Source organism: Sminthopsis crassicaudata, chromosome 2 (assembly GCF_048593235.1).
Source record: "Sminthopsis crassicaudata isolate SCR6 chromosome 2, ASM4859323v1, whole genome shotgun sequence".
Classification (NCBI taxonomy): Eukaryota; Metazoa; Chordata; class Mammalia; order Dasyuromorphia; family Dasyuridae; genus Sminthopsis; species Sminthopsis crassicaudata.
In genome coordinates, this window is record NC_133618.1 from 275,149,633 (window position 1) to 275,169,852 (window position 20,220).

General features: G+C 36.0%; 1 protein-coding gene across 1 annotated transcript in view; it reads right to left on the minus strand.

Annotated features, from left to right (window-relative positions):
- SPG11 (SPG11 vesicle trafficking associated, spatacsin) overlaps positions 1–20,220 on the minus strand; it is an 83,671-nt gene that overhangs the window by 40,012 nt on the left and 23,439 nt on the right. Inside the window, exons 12-17 of the mRNA XM_074289507.1 lie at positions 10,100–10,171; positions 9,718–9,842; positions 8,119–8,297; positions 7,152–7,365; positions 3,818–4,021; positions 2,748–2,854 (exon numbers count right to left, since the gene is read on the minus strand). Of these exons, the coding sequence (XP_074145608.1) occupies positions 2,748–2,854; positions 3,818–4,021; positions 7,152–7,365; positions 8,119–8,297; positions 9,718–9,842; positions 10,100–10,171 (901 nt within the window). The remainder of the gene's footprint in view (positions 1–2,747; positions 2,855–3,817; positions 4,022–7,151; positions 7,366–8,118; positions 8,298–9,717; positions 9,843–10,099; positions 10,172–20,220) is intronic.

The following is a 20,220-nucleotide window of genomic DNA, read 5'->3' on the forward strand; positions in this document are numbered from 1 at the left end:
CCAAATAGATACTTATGGCTTAGAGAACACCTAAACAAATTATGGGATTGAAATATAATGGAATATTACTGTACTATAAGAAAAAACAAATACAAAGGCTATGGAAAGATCATTTATATGAAAAGATGCTGAGTGAAGATAAGCCAAGAAAACAATGTTTATGTCTGTATATATGAACACAATATAAACAGAGCAACTGCCGCAAGGTAAGTAAATATGACAATTGAAAAATTACAAAGAATAAGTCAGTGTGGCATCCACTGGAGATAATGAGATATGAGAAAGTACCTCTTTTGCAAAGATGAGTGGTTGAGAGATGTGGAATATTTCCTAAGCTTTCAAGCTTTTTTCTACATACTGATTCAATGTTTTACAACTGGAATGTTTTGAATTTGGGGAATAAAATTTTTTTTTTAAAACACCAAGTACCACCACCACTGTATTAAATAGAATCAAAATGTTTTTTTCCTTTAATTTCTCTGTTTCTTTTAACATTCTTTTTCTTTTTTTGGCAAGGCAACTGAGATTAAGTAATTTGCCCAGGGTCACACAGCTATTAAGTATCTTGAGGCTGGATCTGAACTCTGGGTCCTCTTGACTTGAGGGCCAGTACTCTGTTCACCATGCCATCTATCTGCTTCTCTCTATTTCTTTTAAAAATATTCTTTGTTATCTCTAGGAGAGGGGAAAGTAAAGCTACATTTTGCTTTATATTTTCACTTAAATCCTAATTTGGGATAGTCTATTCTTTGAAAAAAATATTATCTTTTGTTTTTAAATTGCTTAGATTTAAAAACAAAACATGTCAGTAAAATTATTTTCTTAAAAAAAAGAAACTATTCTAAACTAGGAATTAGATGAAAATAATTTTTGAAAAGCAAAATGATTTTTAAAAAAATCAAAATCCTTCTTCTTAACAAGTTTATATATCAGCACAGAGAATTCCCTATTGAAAAAAAAATTTATTGCAGATTTCTTTTGGATAGTTTCCCAGACCATACTCTTTACTGAATATTTGGAATGACACCAGACAAATATGTACTTTATCATCAGTACAATTGCAAAGCCTTAGGTTATTGAGGTTAAAAATACTATGGATTTTTCCTACTACCACCTGATCATGAATCCCACTAAATGCTGACTAGATGGTCCTTTAATGTGTTGAAGCAAAGGGAAGAAGTGGCTCCTCTTTTTTTTTTTTTTTTTTTTTTTTTTTTAAATAATAGCCTTTTATTTTCAAAATATATGTAAAGATAGTTTTCAACATTCACCCTTGGCAAAACCTTGTGTACCAAATTTTTCTCCCTTCCTCCCTCTTATCCCCTTCCTCAGACAACAAGTAATGCAACATAGATTAAACATGTGCAATTCTTCTGTACACATTTCCACATTTATCATGCTGCATAAGAAAAATCAAATCAAAAAGGAAAAAAAAATGAGAAAGAAAACAAAAAGCAAGCAAACAATAAAAAAGGTATACATTTAGACCCCATGGACCTTTCTGGATGCAGATGGCTCTCTCTATCACAAGTCTATTGAAATTGACCTGAATCATCTCATTGTTGAAAAGAACATGTCCATCAGAATTGATCATCACATAACCTTGCTGCTGTGTACAACGTTCTCTTGGTTCTACTCACTTAGCAAGAGTTCATGTAAGTCTCTCCAGGCCTTTCTGAAATCATCCTGCTGATCTTTCCTTATAGAACAAAAATATTTCATAACACTCATATACCATAACTTATTCAGCCATTCTCCAATTGATGGGCATCCACTCAGTTTCCAATTCTTTGCTACTGCAAAAAGAGCTGTTACAAACATTTTTGCACATGTGGGTCCTTTCCCCTCTTTTATTATTTCTTTGGGATACAGAGGGTATGCACAATTTGAAAGCTCTTTGGGAAGAGTTCCAAATTGCCCTCCAGAATGGTTGAATTAATAATGTATTAGTCCTTGTTTTCCCACATCCCCGCCAACATTTATCTTTTCCTGTCATCTTAATGGCTCTTCTTCTTTTCTGATATACTCTACACTCAAGAATTATTTTTGCTTTTTTGATTTTACAATTAAAAAAAAAAAAAGAGGAAGAAGAAGAAGAATACAAAGAAAACAGGCTACTTTAGAGACAGAAGACATACCCACCATTCTTTTCAAGTTGCCTGATTTCTTTCTGACAGGGAATAGAGTAACACTTTTTGGCCTTCTAAATACACATAACCTGCATCTTAAATAAGGATAAAGTTTGAAAGCTTATCAATTTGTCTCTAGTTAAATGAACTAAATAATAAGGGAAATCACTGCTGAGTTTGTAGGAGAGGATTACAAATGTGAAATATTACATCTACTGTCAGACAAAGTCAGTTTTACTTTGTAGGACATATTTTTTCCTTTAAAAAAAAAATCTATTAAAATCTTTTGTTTCCAAACACCTTAATTTCTGTATGTCTCTCTCCTCTACAATACTCAGGGAGAAATGAAGAAATGAAAAAAGAGAGAAAAGAAAGGAAAATAATCTCTTAAAATTTTTTTGTTATAAGGGATGGTTCCCTGGGAAAGAAAGGAAGATAGGTACACACACACACACACACACACACACACACACACACACACACACACACACACACACAGAAATGAAGGTGATAAAAAAACAAAAGGTATCAAAAAAATAAGATAAATATTTTTTAAAGTAAAGGAACATCAACAGAGAAATTAGTTCTTCAAAGTTTTCCTATTTAATAGACTCCTACCTGTCAGATTACCAGTAACTTGTCGACACCGAACCAAAAATTCAAACCAAGGATAAGTTTCATGCAATTCTTTTTTCTCCAAAGAGGGACAATTCAAAGGATTAAGTCTAAAAGTAAGATAAAAATGACAATGATTAGCATGATGAACATATGTGATATATTACAGATACATATGTTCAGATAATAGGTTAGGAAAGAATCAAGAGTAGTAGGAAATTCAAAATATACCAAGCTGTACAGTCAACCCAAATCAAAAGGAAATTTTACCACTGAAAAAAATGATGCTTTCCACTTTTAAAAAATATCTTAGGTTTCAAATGATTTTAAAATTAAAAAAAGGAAAACTAAGAAATTCAAAATTTGATTGACAGAATTAATAAGATATAATTTCAACATCCTTTCTCAATTTTTAAATAAGTTCAGACTGAAGAGTCCAAGTCCAGGACTAACTCCTGAAAAAAAAAAAATCACATTTCAATTCTCTTAACTAGCAGAATTGAGAAAAGTTCTTCTATATCTAAGTAAACCTTACTGCTATGTGCCACAAATATATCTGACTGTCCTAACCTCAGAACCACATGTCACAGAGTTAAAACAATTAAATCAATAGATATAACTTATTGCCTCAATATAATTGTTATCATGGATACATGGCTTTATGTAAATGAAACATTTATACAGGTAAAAATTTATAAAAGTAGTTAATACAATACAACTAAACCTATTTAAACATTTATTTACTTAAAAGAGCAGAAAGTACTAGAATTCAGTTGAGCTTTTATAGTTTTTCTTCTGCTTAAAAAATTAATTTTTTTATACACTTTCTTTAATTTTGAGTTTGTATTTTAAGGGGTTAATAGAAATATTTGTTACAAAATCAGTGCTAGCAAAAACTATTTGTTACGCTTATTTGTGCATGGCACTATGTTAAATGTGGTACAAATAAATAGAAAACTACTTTCAGAATTATCAACATCATCTAAATGAATGTCAACATTTCCAAAAAGTTATATTCATGTTGAAGGAAACATTAAGAAATCATGCAGGACAGATTAAATACTAGTACTCACTTGTAATAATCAAGGTAGACATAGAGCAGATGTTGCAGATTATGCTCTAAACAATATAGAAGAAAGCGAGCATGGAAATCTAAACCGTCACAGGATGCATAATTTTGAACAGGAAATGGGTCCTGCATCACACCCCCAATTCGGCTTAGTCTTAAGAGCAAGAGTTCAAAGTCTTCTAGTTCAGATTTTAGGAAAATTCCATTTCTACAAAGTGAAAGAGGATCAATTTGATGACAAATAAAAAGTGTTTGGTGTACACTAAAAAGTTTCTGTACAAATAATACTAATGCAAACAAGATTAGAAGGGAAGTAACAAATTGGGAAAATATTTTTACAGTTAAAGGTTCTGATAAAGGTCTCATTTCCAAAATGTATAGAGAACCGACCCTAATTTATAAGAAATCAAACCATTCTCCACTTGATAAATGGTCAAAGGATATGCACAGACAATTCTCAGATGATGAAATTGAAACTATATCCACTCATATGAAAGAATGTTCCAAATCACTACTAATCAGAGAAATACAAATTAAGACAACTCTGAGATACCACTACACACCTGTCAGATTGGCTAAGATGACAGGAACAAATAATGATGAATGTTGGAGGGGATGTGGGAAAACTGGGACACTGATGCATTGTTGGAGTTGTGAAAGAATCCAGCCATTCTGGAGAGCAATTTGGAATTATGCCCAAAAAGTTATCAAACTGTGCATACCCTTTGATCCAGCAGTTACTACTAGGCTTATATCCCAAAGAAATACTAAAGAGGGGAAAGGGACCTGTATGTGCCAAAATGTTTGTGGCAGCTCTTTTCGTAGTGGCTAGAAACTGGAAGATGAATGGATGTCCATCAATTGGAGAATGGTTGGATAAATTATGGTATATGAAGGTTATGGAATATTATTGCTCTGTAAGAAATGACCAGCAGGAGGAATTCAGAAAGGTTTGGAAAGACTTACATGAACTGATGCTAAGTGAAATGAGCAGAACCAGTTCTATACACTTCAACAATACTGCATGAGGATATATTCTGATGGAAGTGGATATCTTCAACATAAAGAAGATCCAACTTACTTCCAGTCGATCAATGATGGACAGAAACAACTACACCCAGAGAAGAAACACTGGGAAGTGAATGTAAACTGTTAGCACTACTGTCTATCTACCCAGGTTACTTATACCTTCAGAATCCAATACTTAACATGCAACAAGAAAATTGGATTTACACACATATATTGTATCTAGGTTATATTGTAACACATGTAAAATGTATGGGATTGCCTGTCATCGGGGGGAGGGAGTAGAGGGAGGGAAAAATTTGGAAAAATGAATACAAGGGATAATGTTATAAAAAAAATTACTCATGCATATATACTGTCAAAAATTTTTATAAAAAAAGTGTTTGATGTAGATCATATTATACTGAACAAATTTAAAGCATTTAGAAACAGGTATTAAGAAACAAAGTAGCCAAGGACATGTCATCAGAAAGATTAGCAAAAAGGACCCAAGACATCCAGGTGGTACACCTAGATAGAACACTACAGGCCCTGGAGTCAGGAGGATCTGAGTTCAAATATAGGATTCAGATACTTGCCACTTAACCCTGGGCAAGTCACTTAACCCTGATTGCTCCACAAAAACAAAACAAAAAAAGTTGGACTGGTTACATGGCAAGAGGGAGGAATTACTGATAGAGAAAACCCAGATGCCTCACTAGTATTTTTACTAATGTTAACAGAGCCAGAAGAAGGCTCTCAGAACACAGGGTACACCTGATTAGAAGAATTACAAGAAGAAATGCATCTACCTTCAATTCAGATGATCCTTCAACACATAGTAAAGAGGAATGGAAGGTAGGTAGGACAAGGAAGAATCAGATGACAAGAGCATCCCTGGGTTCTATCTTGAGCTTAGACACTAATCTGCTGTGTGGTATTAAGTAAACTACAGCATCTCTAGATCTGTTTCTTTTTCCTTAAATGAATTGATGCAGAGTAAAGGATGGACTTCAGCACCACCCCTACACCTACTGCAAAATATAAGGATAAAGTACAATACCATTCTACAATATATATGTCTAGATTAAAGTTCTTTGAAAAAGTTAAATAAATTCCCTTAGAACCAGAGGACTGAAGATTGAGAACTGGGAGCACTTGAGAAACCATCTAGTCCAAAGCTTCTTAAACTATGGGTCACAATGGGTATTGTAAGTAAATATGGGGATCACAAAATTATGATTTATTATTAATAAATATTTGATTTGTATACCTATCTTATATATCTATAAAGCCAGGATAACATAAAAATTTCTTGGGCAAACAGGGGAAAAAGTTTAAGAAGCCCTGATCTAGTCCAACCCCTTCAATTTAAAGAAGATGAAGCCAAGGCCCAGAGAGTGTATAAAGTGACTGAGCCACAACTATATTGACAATCATTGGCAGCCCAGATTCAAACTTGATGCTCAAACTCCAAATCTTTTACACTTTCTATGTGTCATGCAATTTATCTGCTTTATAATAAAAAAAAATCTTACTAATTCAAAAATGGATTGACTTGATTAACTTGTTTTTTTCAGAAGCTCTTCTGTATTTCAAAGAATCAAGTCTGCTCCTGTAAATCAGATGAGTTGGACTTAAGAGTTGAATACCACAAAGTGGGCAGACTAGATCACTTTGGGAAAACTACAGTCCTTTTAAGAATCTTGAGTTTCTTCCTCAATCAAAGGTCTAATTTTTTTTTTAAACAAAATATTCTCCCCAGTGATAACACAGGATACTCAAAAGTACTAAGGAAGCACATGATAACTACACTGTTTAACTTTATCAAATTACCTTATTTCTATTATTTCATATACCAACTTTCTTTTTGGCTCATTTTAGTCACACATATATAGCAATAAAAATAGAAAAGAATAAGAGAAATTTATGAGTTCACAATACAGGGGAGGAAAGTTAGGAATCTTGACCTCAACTTAACTACATAGTCCAGGAAAAATCTCTATAAAATCTTATAGAATCTTCCCAAACTTTGAAAGACAATCAATTGCAACATTATTATAACCATATCATAAACTAGTCTCATAAAATTATATACATATATATATATATATATATATATATATATAAAACTACAAGTAAAATCTCAGCTTTATGGCAAGATATAATGACTTGTAATTTTTAACGCATTTTTCCCATACAGACAACAGAATATACAGCAAGCACTAACTCTAGTTAACACTATTTAGAAGAAAAAAAATGTGCATTTATTTTTGACACCCCCAAATTTAGTTCTTTCTCTTAAACTGAGATTCCTTTACTAGTAACAATACCTGGCCAGTTTATCTAAGATTTCATTCCTCAGATAGTTATTGCAGCATGTATGCTGATCAATAATATCTACTGTCAGATGAGGCCATTTAGCCTGTTGAAGTGAAACACAACCATCTTGAATCTTCAATTCCTCCATCCATGAGAAAATGCTTAAACAGTCATGGCGAGCTGTGATATACATCCAGAGAACTTGAGGAGAACAAGATTTGAGTTCTGAATAAAAAAGACATCAAATTCATTATGATACTTAAATTAGCAATGAATGATTTTTGTAGATAAACTTTATCATTCAGTGATCATTTATCTGGTTCAAATATTATTCATCAAGCTATTTCCTTTTCTTCCTTTTATCTAAACTCTGCTTATCTTTTGCTGCAAGAACTGCCTTAAAAAGAGTCCTGACATGGGATATCTCTTTAAGCTATTCTCATTACCCTTATAATACCTGTTAGTGGTCCCCCAGATACTCAGATCTTCCTCACAAAAAACTACTTAAACTTAAACTACTTAAATTTCTTTTGAACACACACACACACACACACACACACACACACACACACACACACACACACACACACACTCTCTCTCTCTCTCTCTCTCTCTCTCTCTCTCTCTCTCTCTCTCTCTCTCTCTCTTCAAATAGAACACTACCTTCCTTGAGAACAGGATTTATTTGATTTGTCTTTGTATCACAAGTACCTAATTAGCATAATGCTCAATACTTTATAGGTGCTTAATAAATGTTTGCGGATGGGTCAGTTGGGTTATTTGATAACAAGATGATTTGTGCTTGAAAACAATTTGATAATTACTTGTTGAAAAAAAATAAAATCAAGATATCTATCCTATTATAAGTATAAAAACATAGCATGATTTTATATATATGTATGTATTAACTATCCTTTCTACAACAATAACTCATCCAGAACACTTTATTTCTCATATTTCAAACCATGTGACATTTACCTTCTGTAGATCTCCTGGGAAGAAGAATGGTTTCTCGGGTTGGAGATTCCCACCACTGAGCCCAGCTTAGTATAATTCTATGCTCTTGCTTATAAATTTCATCTTTTTCACTGAATTTCAAGAAGTCTAAAACAGATCTGTGTTTTAAAATATCGTCTTCCTTTCTCCAGCTCCTGAAACTAATAGTAACTTTAGGTTTGTGAAAAGGAAATTTGTTCTCTTTGGCTTAAGAACATTTATAAAAAAACATCCAATATGAACAGACAATTCTCAAATGATAAATTGAAACTATTTCTAGCCATATGAAAAGATGCTCCAAGTCATTATTAATCAGAGAAATGCAAATTAAGACAACTCTGAGATACCACTACACACCTCTCAGATTGGCTAGAATGACAGGGAAAGATAATGGCAATGTTGGAGAGGATGTGGGAAAACAGGGACACTGATACATTGTTGGTGGAATTGTGAATACATCCAGCCATTCTGGAGAGCGATTTGGAATATGCTCAAAAATTTATCAAATTGTGCATACCCTTTGAAATAGCAGTGCTACTATTGGACCTATATCCCAAAGAGATCTTAAAGAAGGGAAAGGGACCTGGATGTGCAAGAATATTTGTGGCAGCCCTCTTTGTAGTGGCCAGAAACTGGAAACTACGTGGATGCCCATCAATTGGAGAATGGCTGAATAAATTATGGTATATGGATGCTATGGAATATTATTGTTCTATAAGAAATGACCAACAGGATGATTTCAGAAAGGCCTGGAGAGACTTACATGAACTGATGCTGAGTGAAATGAGCAGGACCAGGAGATCATTATATACTTCAACAACAATACCATATGATGATCAATTCTGATGGACGTGGCCATTTTCAACAATGAGATGAACCAAATCAGTTCCAAAAGAGCAGTAATGAACTGAACCAGCTACACCCAGCGAAAGAACTCTAGGAGATGACTATGAACCACTACGTAGAATTCTCAATCCTTCTATTTTTGTCCACCTACATTTTGGATTTCCTTCACAGGCTAATTGTACACTATTTCAAAGTCCGATTCTTTTTGTACAGCAAAACAACTGTTTGGACATGTATACATATATTGTATTTGATTGATACTTTAACATATTTAACATGTATTGGTCAACCTGCCATCTGGGGGGGAAGAAGGGGAAAAATTAGAACAAAGGGTTGGCAGTTGTCAATGTTGTAAAATTATCCATGCATTTATCTGGTAAATAAAAAGTATTAAAAAAAATTAAATTAAAAAAAAACAAAATATCCAATTCAACATATTCAATTTGGCAATATTTTAACAATATCTATTTGCTTGAAACATCTTACATAAAGTATTCAAAAAAATTTGTTGACTAAATGACTATAAAAATATCAAGATAAAGGAAAGCTCTAGAACTTTTTTAGTGAGGAGTACTCCTTTGGGAGTATATTTTATATTCATGGGGAATAAAAACTTAGAATTATTGACTACAGAAAATCCTGGATGTTGACAACTAAGTATCAAATACACTAAACAAAACCTAATTTCCTAAAAAAATGTTAATATTAATAGTATGAGGATGGTGAAAAAATTACCTGCTAGGCTGGGTCTTTATATTTTCTTTGAGAGGTCCTGAATACAATTTTTCAACCTGATATACATACTCTATAGTTCTCTTCTCTTCTTCAGAAAAATAATTTTCTTCTTTCAAAATGCCAACCTTGAATCAAATATATACAAATTAAATAACTGGTGCTACAAAATCAAAATCATTTTATATCTTGACACAAAATTCAGAAATGCCAAACGAGTTATGCACATTGAATATGTAAGCTAAAATTCAAATTTTGTGTATGTGTGCATGCCTGAATGCTATAAACATAAAGGTAATAACATGAATGGAAGGGAACACACTTACATTAAAGTATCATTCAATGTAAGACTTATTAGCTAGAGATTCTCAAAATCTTTACTTACCAAAAAGTCCCGTGTGTTTTTCTCAGCTGTATAGAAACATATTTTGTGTAACTCCTCTTTTACATTGAAGCCCTGTAAAATATACACAAAACACACACAATCAATACTGGGAATTCCCGAATTTCTATTGGCTAGATATAGGAACATTCTATTATAGCCAGATATCATGACAGAAATCAAAAAAGATCTCAAAACTTAGAGACTTCTAAGAATTCATCCTCTTATTTCTTATACATATAAACACTTAAAATTCAAAAGAAGAGTGAAGTCAGAAGGACCTAAGTTCAAATCAGGCCTCAGACACTTAATACTCGTAGCTGTGTGACCCTGGGCAAGTCACTTGACCCCCAATTGACTCAACCAAAAAAATAAAAAAAATCAAAGGAAGAGGATGTGTTTGTATTATACTAAAGTAGAGTAGAACTAATTAAATGATTCATTCAGGATCAAAGGCACATTCTAGGCCTGGTCCTTTTACAACTCCAAAAAATCACCATACTATAAAGACTACAACAAAAGGATCTAATGGGTATTGTTCCCAGCTCAAATCCTATTTCGCTACAAATTCATTACTACATAGTTTCCAAAGTGCTTTCTCTTCAGACCACTTGCTGAACATCTTCACCTCATCAGTACTTCAAACTAAATTAAAAAAAAAAAAAAGAATTCATATTTCCCCTAAAATAGTCTCTTCTTTCCCTAACTTTCCCTAACCAATACACTTAGGTTCCTAACCTAAGAGTCAACCTCAATCCTTCATTCTCATTCATTCCACATCTAATTACTTGCCAAATCTTAACAGTTCACTTGAATAATATATTTTGCATACAATCCCCTTTTCTCTACTCATACCACAATTACCTTAATTATTGTGCAAAGTATAATCTTGCACAATTGCAAGGTCTTTTCAAGTCTTGATTGGACTATTTTAACAATCCTAATTGATCTCTCTTCTTCCATTTTCTCCCTTTCTCCAATCTACTTATGCATATGACAAAAATACTATATCTAAGTTGTAAGTTAAGCCATGTTTCTCTCCTCCTCAAAAATTACCTCTAAGGAAAAAAGGAGTCTCATCTCTCTACAATATAACTCCTACTACTTTTCTAGACTTGTTTTATAACATTCCACTTCACATGCATTAGGAGTAGAAAACATTCCATCTCCTATCTCTATGCCTACCTAAGATCTCTCCTTAGTTTCTCCTTTTAAAATCACTGGCTTCCTATGAATTTCATTTCAGATCCTAATTCCTCTTCAAAATTTACTGCTCCCCCAATTTGTGCTTTTATGATAAAAGTATCAGAATGGTGTCAAAGGAGGCAGGGAGGACTAAGAATCACAAAGATTTCAGATCACCTGTAAATATTAATTGTTGATAAGAGTCTTCTAAAGAAACTATAGTAATCTTGACATTCTTACTATGAGTGTGCTCAAAAGACAAAAGATGTTGCAGCTAAATGGAAGATTTACAGATTGTTCTTGAAAAAGCAAATGAAGAAATTGGCAGAGTTGCTTTTTATTACACAGCTGAAGTAACAAATTGACCAAACATCTTATAAAACAGTGTTTTTTGTGCTCAAAATATTTGCAGAAAGTCAAAACAAAAGCTTCCTGAAAGAATGACAGATTCCATGTGGATCACAACATAGTATTTAATGGGAGAGGTGGGGAAGGAGGGAGAAAAATCTGGAATACAAGTTTTTCAAGGGTGAATGTTGAAAACTCTTTGTATGTATTTGAAAAAACAAAATACTGATGAGGAGTAAATGATGAAGAGTAAACTGAGGTCTAAACAGAGATGGGTCAGTTCCTTTTCTCTCTCTCCTTCCTTCCCCAAAGTAACCAAGGGCGGGTTTGGCAGCAAAGGAATTTGCTACTTAATGCTGTATGGAAACATAGTCTTTATTGATTAAAATGGAAATACCAGAGAGCTGGTGGGCAAAATGGCTGCATGGTACAAGGCCAATTTTGCAAAGAGTAGATTTTTGAGTTCTCTCTTTTATACAAGAGCACAATCATTCATATGCAGTTGTTAGTATTACTAGGTGAGAACTCAGGTTGTCTGGACAATTACAAGGTGAGAACTCAGGTTGACTTGACAGTTCTCTGGCTCAGACCTTTGGCTTGGGCCTTTAAAGGGAGTTTACACCTTAGGAATTCTAAGAGGAGCAAGCTCATTGGTTGGAGTACTTCTTCCCAGAAGCCCTTGCATTATCCTACGCCCATTCTCTGGGAAGATAAAAGAGGACACCATTCCAGAGATAGGAGGAGTCTCTGCACTATATCAAGCTTGACGGGGCTCTCTGCAGGAAGGGAAGTCACTTCTCTGGACAAGAGTTAAGGGCAACTGCCTGGAGACAACAGTTCTCTACAGGAAGAAGAATCTGTCCGAGAGATTTGAGTAGAAGACACAGCAGATCTCTTCCCAGAGAGCGATCCAGCAGCTTCTGGAGACGACAGCACGTTACAATTGGCGTCCACACGTGGGGCCAGGACTTTTCCTTATCCTGACAAGGACTTATTCTGAGCCCTTCAGAGGAGCTAGACTGGACCATAGCAATTTGGCGCCTGAACAGGGACCGACACAATCCTGATTCCAGTGGAAAAGCCTCTGATCCAGATCTCAGTCTCTCTGACCCAGAACCGTGAGTAACAAGGAAACTTTGTTAAAGATTAAGTGAGCGTGCTCATAGATAAATAAGGAACTTAACTTGTTAAGGGTTAAACCAGCAATCTCTCATAGCTGAAATGGGGCAGATGTTAGCTATATTCAATCCCTGGACCTCAGCCGACTCAACCCCAGCCCCAGAAGCAACCTCAGCTCCACCCCCATTCAGGAGTGGTACTATAGAGAGTATAATTAAGATAATTGAGAAGCAGAGTTTACTTGTAACCTGGGTACAGATTGCTAAACTCTTGGCTGCATTAAGACGCACATCCCCTTGGTTCTTAGAGGAAGAAAAGATAGATGTAGATAAATGGAAGCTAGTGGGATTTGAAATGAAAGAATTTCATGCAAAAAATGGGCCTCATTCAATTTCTGCAGAAGTATTTTATATCTACAACATAGTTCAATTAGCCTTAAACTATCAAGCAAGTTGTAGGAGAAGGAAAAGTTTTAAAAATGAACAGAGGAGGAAGTGTGAGGAAAAAAGGAAAGATCAAGATCTTGCCCAAGGGCAAGGGGATTTAAATGAGGAATTAGGGTATGATTCTCTTGAAGAAGCTTCAACCCTGCCTAGAGAGCAGATTATTGACAGGCCCACATCAACTCCACCTTCAGAGGTGGAGGAAGAAGAAGGAGGGGAAGAGGCAGAAACACAAACAGAATTGCCTGTGAAGCAGCCTAAGCCTATGACAAGATTAGAAAAAGCATTGGTTAAAACTAAGAGCGAAGGACAGGATATAAGTGATTTTATACATGCATATCCTGTGATTGAAGATATTGACTCTGTAGGTCATAAAAGGAGAAGATATGCACCTTTAGATTTGAATAAAATTAAGGATTTGAAAAAAGGTTGTACCCTTTATGGGGCTACATCAGCTTATGTTAAAATGTTACTAGATGGTTTGTCTTATGAAGTCCTAACCATCCATAGCAAGGACATGCCTGGAACCTGGAGAAAATTTGTTATGGCTTGCGGAGATTCATGGATTATGTAAAATCCAAGTCAGATGCAATTTGGAAATAGGAGTTAACACACAATTCACTTTTGAGCACTTAGCTGGTGAAGGTCGGTATGGAGAGAATTCAGAACAGATTAATTATACCATGACAATATATGAGCAAATTGCTAAGGCTGCAATAAAAGCTTGGGGTGTCCTTCCTGGACAGAAAGATCGGGGAGAGGCTTTCACTAAAATAGAGCAAGGTCCCAATGAACCTTTTGCAGATTTTGTGGGACATTTGCAAATTGCTGTCAAAAGAACTATTGGAAAAAATGCAGCTACAGAAATAATGACGACATCTGGCTAAGGAAAATGCCAATGAAATTTGCAAAAGAATTATATGGGGATTAGACAAAGATGCTCCTTTAGAGGAGATCATAAGACACTGTGCTACAGTGGGAACAAATGCTTTTTAAACCCGGACAATGACAAATGTGGAAAGACAGTGTCCTTCCTGGCAAGGGACTTCTAGAGAAACTCGGCGATGTTTTCAATGTGGAAAAATTGGGCATCTAAGAGCTCAGTGTAGATATGGAGATACAGTGAGAAGACAGGGTGAGAGAGGACCTAAAACTCCATGTCCTAAATGTCACAAGGGCCTCCAAATGTAGATTGACCTAGGGAAATGACAGGTGGGGCCCAGCTTCAGCCCCCCAAGTGGGGCACGATGGCAGCCGAGGTTACATCCAGAGAATTTTAAGACACGATCAATCAGCCAAAAGGCAATCAGATGGAAGAAAGGGATTGAAATTAAGAAAAATAGAGTTATGTGCAGTACAGACTACTGAGATACTCCCTGGAGAAGTGAAATCTGTTCCTGTTGAGCCTATGGATCCTTTGCCTCCAGGCACAGTAGGCTTGACCATTTCACCTTCTGAGAGTGCCTACAAAACAGTGTCCATCCATACACTGATGTGGGAAACTGGAGAACGTGTAGCTAATATCCCAGTCACTAACACAGTCAGACAATGTGTGATTTATCAACCAGGAGAAGTAGTAGCATCAGGTTTATTGTTACGTACCCCTAATAAGCAACCTGGTGATAGTCGCCTAGATTTTGACTCCAATGAACAAAATCCAGGAATATATTGGACAGCAGCTGTGACAGCTGACCGACCTATGCTTACTATTTATATAAACAGAATACCATTTGAAGGATTGGTAGACACGGGTGCAGATCGTACAGTTATTAGAGGTGCCAATTGGCCTGGTCACTGGCCAAAGATTAAAGCAGACACCTACATGTCTGGGGTGGGAGGATCAATAGCAGCAGAAGTTAGTGCTAGGCCTTTGAGATGGCTATTTGAAGGAGAAACAGGATTTTTTACTCCTTTTGTGGTTGAAAAAATCCCCATCAATCTGTGGGGAAGAGACATTTTACAGCAGATAGGATTACAAATAAGCACTTCGGCTTTTTAGGCAGGGCTGCTGTTGAAGGCCTACCTGCACTTTCACCAATTCCTATTCAGTGGAAGACTGATCATCAGTGTGGATAGAACAGTGGCCCTTAAGAAGTGATAAAATTCAGGCCTTATTAGACATAGTGCAAGAACAACTTGACCAAGGACACTTGCGGCCTTCTCTAAGTCCTTGGAATTCCCCAGTATTTGTGGTGAAAAAGAAATCTGGGAAATGGAGGATGTTAACTGATCTAAGAAGAGTAAATGAACAGATGGGAACTATGGGAACTCTTCAGCCTGGACTTCCATCTCCTACTCAGTTGCCAAGAGAATGGCCTCTATGGGTTATAGACATTAAGGATTGTTTCTATTCTATCCCTCTAGATAAGGAGAATATGAAAAGATTTGCTTTTTCAGTGCCTAGTGTTAATTTGGCTGAGCCTTATAAAAGATATGAATGGACAGTTTTGCCACAGGGAATGAAAAACAGCCCTACTATATGCCAAATGTATGTTGCTGCTGCTCTTGCTCCAATAAGAAAAACATTTCCAAAAGTAATATTGTTACATTATATGGATGATATTTTGGGATGTGCACCTGAGGAACAAATGTTAGAAGCATGTCTACAAAAGACCATGAAACACTAAAGTACTACAAACTGCTTGTAGCTACAGAAAAAATTCAAAGACATGCTCCTTTTCAATATTTAGGATATAAAGTATATCCTAAGACACTCACAATACAAAAGCTTTAAGAACAGAGAAGTTGAACACCTTAAATGACTTTCAAAAATTAATAGGAGATATCCAATGGATGCGTCCAGTGTTAGGCTTACCTACCAATCAACTACAACCTCTATATGACATTTTAAGGGGAGACAGTGCTTTAAATTCACCACGCCAGCTTACAAAAGAAGCACAAGAGGCTTTGAGAGAAGTTGAACTGGCTTTATCCAATGTGGTTGAAAGAGTCACTCAAAAACCTTTGGAAATATCAGTTTTTGCTACAAAAGAGGCACCCACAGCAGTCCTTCATCAAGAAGACAGTGTGATTGAGTGGGTGAACCTCCCAGCACAACCAGAACAAAGCCTTACTCCTTACCCAGTGCTTGTGGCTAGGATTTTATTAAAAGCTATTAAGAGAGTAACACAATTATCTGTAATAAGTCCTGAAAAAATATACACATTCTATACTAATGCACAAATTAATGTATGCTGTGAGACCATCCCAGAATGGCAAATTTTATTGGCCACCGCTCCAAATTTTGCACATGGATCTCCATTAAAGATAACCTGGCTACTACATAATTGGTGATGGATTTTTGAAGAAAAGGTTTCTAAGGTTCCTCTTAAAGGACCAACAATCTTTAGAGACGCCTCCAAAGAAAATATTTGTGCTGTATATTCTCATGATTTAACCATAAAGAGAGTAGTCAGGACTCCTTTTCAGTCCACTCAACAGAATGAATTATTTGCTATCATGCTAGCTCTTACTTATTACCCAGGAGACGTAAATATAATTACTGATTCAGCCTATTCAGTAGGTGTAGTACAAAGAATTGCCACAGCCCAAATAAAATTTGCAGCCTCCAATATTTATCAGCTCTTTAAGGAACTTCAAGAGCAAGTGAGAAAACATCCAGGCAAGATTTATATCTTGCATGTCCACTCACATAGTGGACTTCCAGGTCCTATTTTTGATGGAAATTCAAAGGCAGATAGCCTTCTAACCATGTTAGCCAGTAGTCCTTTATTTCAGGAAGCACAAGAATCTCATTCTAAATATCATCAGGCTGCTTGAGCTTTACATTTACAATTTGGAATCACAAGAGAGGAAGCTAGGAGCATAGTAAAAAGCTGTGCAGCTTGTCTTCCTTTCCACGCTCCTACACTCCCTCCAGGGAAGAATCCTCGAGGTTTGAGACCCAATGAAATCTGGCAAATGGATGTGACCCATTATAAATCTTTTGGTCGTCTATCTTTTATTCATGTCGTGGTAGACACCTTTTCAGGATTCACATTTGCAATGCCAGCAGCAAAAGAGACAGCCCGAGTGGTCACTGAATTCTTATACAAGCATTTGCAATTATGGGTGTGCCACAAGCAATAAAAACAGACAATGGACCTGCATATATGTCCAAACATTTTACACACTTTTGTGCACAGTATAAGATTTTACATACCACGAGCATACCCTTTAATCCTCAAGGGCAGGCAATAGTAGAGAGAAGAAACAGAGATATTAAGACACTCCTCCAAAAACAAAAGAAAGGGGGGGCCACAGGTAGCCCTAGGGAACTTCTAAATTTAGTTCTCTATACCATTAATTTTCTAATTTTTGACAAAGATGCACTGGCTCCGGCAGACAGGTTTTATAACCCACCAGAAGGGCAGTGTCCAGTGCGAGCATCTCCACTGTCCTTAATAATCGCCAGGTGATGTGGAGAGATCCAGAAAGTGTTGAATGGAAGGGACCAGATAGGTTAACTGCCTGGGGGAGAGGGTTTGCTTGTATTTCTTCAGCAGGAGAAGGAATCAGATGGGTGCCAATGAGTCGTATTCGCCTTGTCCATCAGAGAGAGACAGAAAAAGAGAAAGACCTCAAAATAAAGGAGAAAATCTAAGAAACATCTGGCACTGAAAGAGCATGGCTAATAAGAAGACTGTTAAAGAACTTTAAAAACCAGCAGGAATCATTGGACTTCCTAACACAAGATGAGACTAATGGACAATGGACTTATGGACATTTATAAATTTTCAATTTATGATTATTTGATCATGTTATTTGTTATATACTTCTAGCATGTATTATGTTACTATGTTACTAAGTGCTTATGTAATTTATGTAATTGTGTGTAATACCTCCCATATTGATGGATTTATGTTTCAAGGTCATGAATATCCTATGTTCTAAATCAAAAGAAAGGGGGAGATGTTAGTATTACTAGGTGAGAACTCAGGTTGTCTGGACAGTGATAAGATGAGAATTCAGGTTGTCTGGACAATTACAAGGTGAGAACTCAGGTTGACTTGACAGTTCTCTGGCTCAGACCTTTGGCTTGGGCCTTTAAATGGAGTTTACACCTTAGGAATTCTAAGAGGAGCAAGCTCATTGGTTGGAGTACTTCTTCCCAGAAGCCCTTGCATTATCCTACGCCCATTCTCTGGGAGGATAAAAGAGGACACCACTCCAGAGATAGGAGGAGTCTCTGCACTACATCAAGCTTGACGGGGCTCTCTGCAGGAAGGGAAGTCACTTCTCTGGACAAGAGTTAAGGGCAACTGCCTGGAGACAACAGTTCTCTACAGGAAGAAGAATCTGTCCGAGAGATTTGAGTTGACACAGCAGATCTCTTCCCAGAGAGCGATCAGCAGCTTCTGGAGACAACAGCACGCTACAGATATAAGGATGTTCCTGAGAGTGATGTAAATAAGATAAGGATTATCTTGTTATCTTTTGGGGACAGACAGAAGTCTCTTCCCAAAAAGGAATTTCCTGATGCCATTTGGTCTATCTGAGTAGATTAGAATGGGGGCTGTAAAACCCCAGCCAGCTCAGATAGCCCAAACTAGTTTGACCAGATCTTGTATCAAAGGTCCAAGTCCCAAAGGAAGTTGGAGATCAAACAAGGAATATCAAGGGGCTACCGCCCTCAACAATACTATTTTAAAAATTACAATTTATGTTCCAACTACATGTTGTGCAGATGAAAAAGTAGAGATTCTATTCATAGAACAGAATTCACAGACCCTTCAAATTTTATTACTATATACTTTGATAACTGGTGACTTCAATGTAAAACTAAGTAAATAGGAAAAGAGAGAGAAAAACATTTTGAGGGGGAGGGAGACAGACAGAGAGACAGACAGAGACAGAGAGACAAGGAGGAAGACAGAAAGAGACAGAGACAAAGAGACAGAGACAGACAAGGAGGGAGAAAGAGAGAGTGACTGATTAAAATTTTGTAAACTATGGAGATTCTTTAAATAATCATAGGAATCAAAGCATTAGGACTAAAAGCATAAGTGTGATAGTGATAAGGTCGAAAAAGAGATAGTTCAAGATAAAAATAATTAACAGGAAATTCTTGTCTGAGGAGGGGTAAAAGGAGATAATTTGAGATACAAAATGATTAATAAAAATTCCTGTCTTATTTACAAATATCTCCGGTACCTCTTGGATAACATCTCTGTGCAAATGTTGTTTTGATGACCCTAGTTATGTATAAAAGGAAGGTCTAAAAAATGGAATCCTCACACTCGGTCTACACCAGCCTTGTGCCCGCCACCTGGCGTCCCTTTGCCAGGCAGTTTGGCCTTCCTGGAGGCCAAATGCAAGTCTATCCCTTTACTATCAATAAAGACTTTGTTTTGATACAGCATTGAGTAGCGAATTCATTCGCTACCCGAACCTGCCCTTGGTTACTTTGGGGAAGGAGAGAGGTTTCATCAGACCCAGGGGGAGAAGAGCTAATCCACCTCAGTTTAGAGCCTCAATTTACTCCTCATCAATAGGATCAATAAATACAGGCTAGCAATAGTCAATTGTTAAATGAACTTTTCTCAATTTAAAATTAAATTTATTTTCAATTCTGAATTGTTTCTCCTCTTCCCTCTCCCCTTCCCACTGAGAAGGAAATAGATGCTAAATTTTTATTGTGTTTACACCTCAGAAACTGAAGCAAGCCCTACAAATTGGGGTTTTGTATTCAATATCTAGATTTTAAAAACCAGGGGGAAAATGTTAATAATGCAGATTAAGCATAAAAGTGTGTCAAGAATCCTGTTTGTTTTTTTTTTCCTGAAGAGTCAGTTGTTACTTATTTGCCAGCACACAATTGCCTCAGAAGCTACTTAATCCTGTCCCTTTATTTTATAAATGAAGAAACTAATGGTTTGCCTAAACTCATAAGCAATTAGCATTAGAATAAGGACTAGAATCCTAACTTCCTCATTCCCCAAAAATGGGCAAAAGATGATTAACCCCATATACCTAGCAGGTTTATTCAGGAAAATTCATTTTACAAAAATGTGTTTTCTTCTTAAGAGC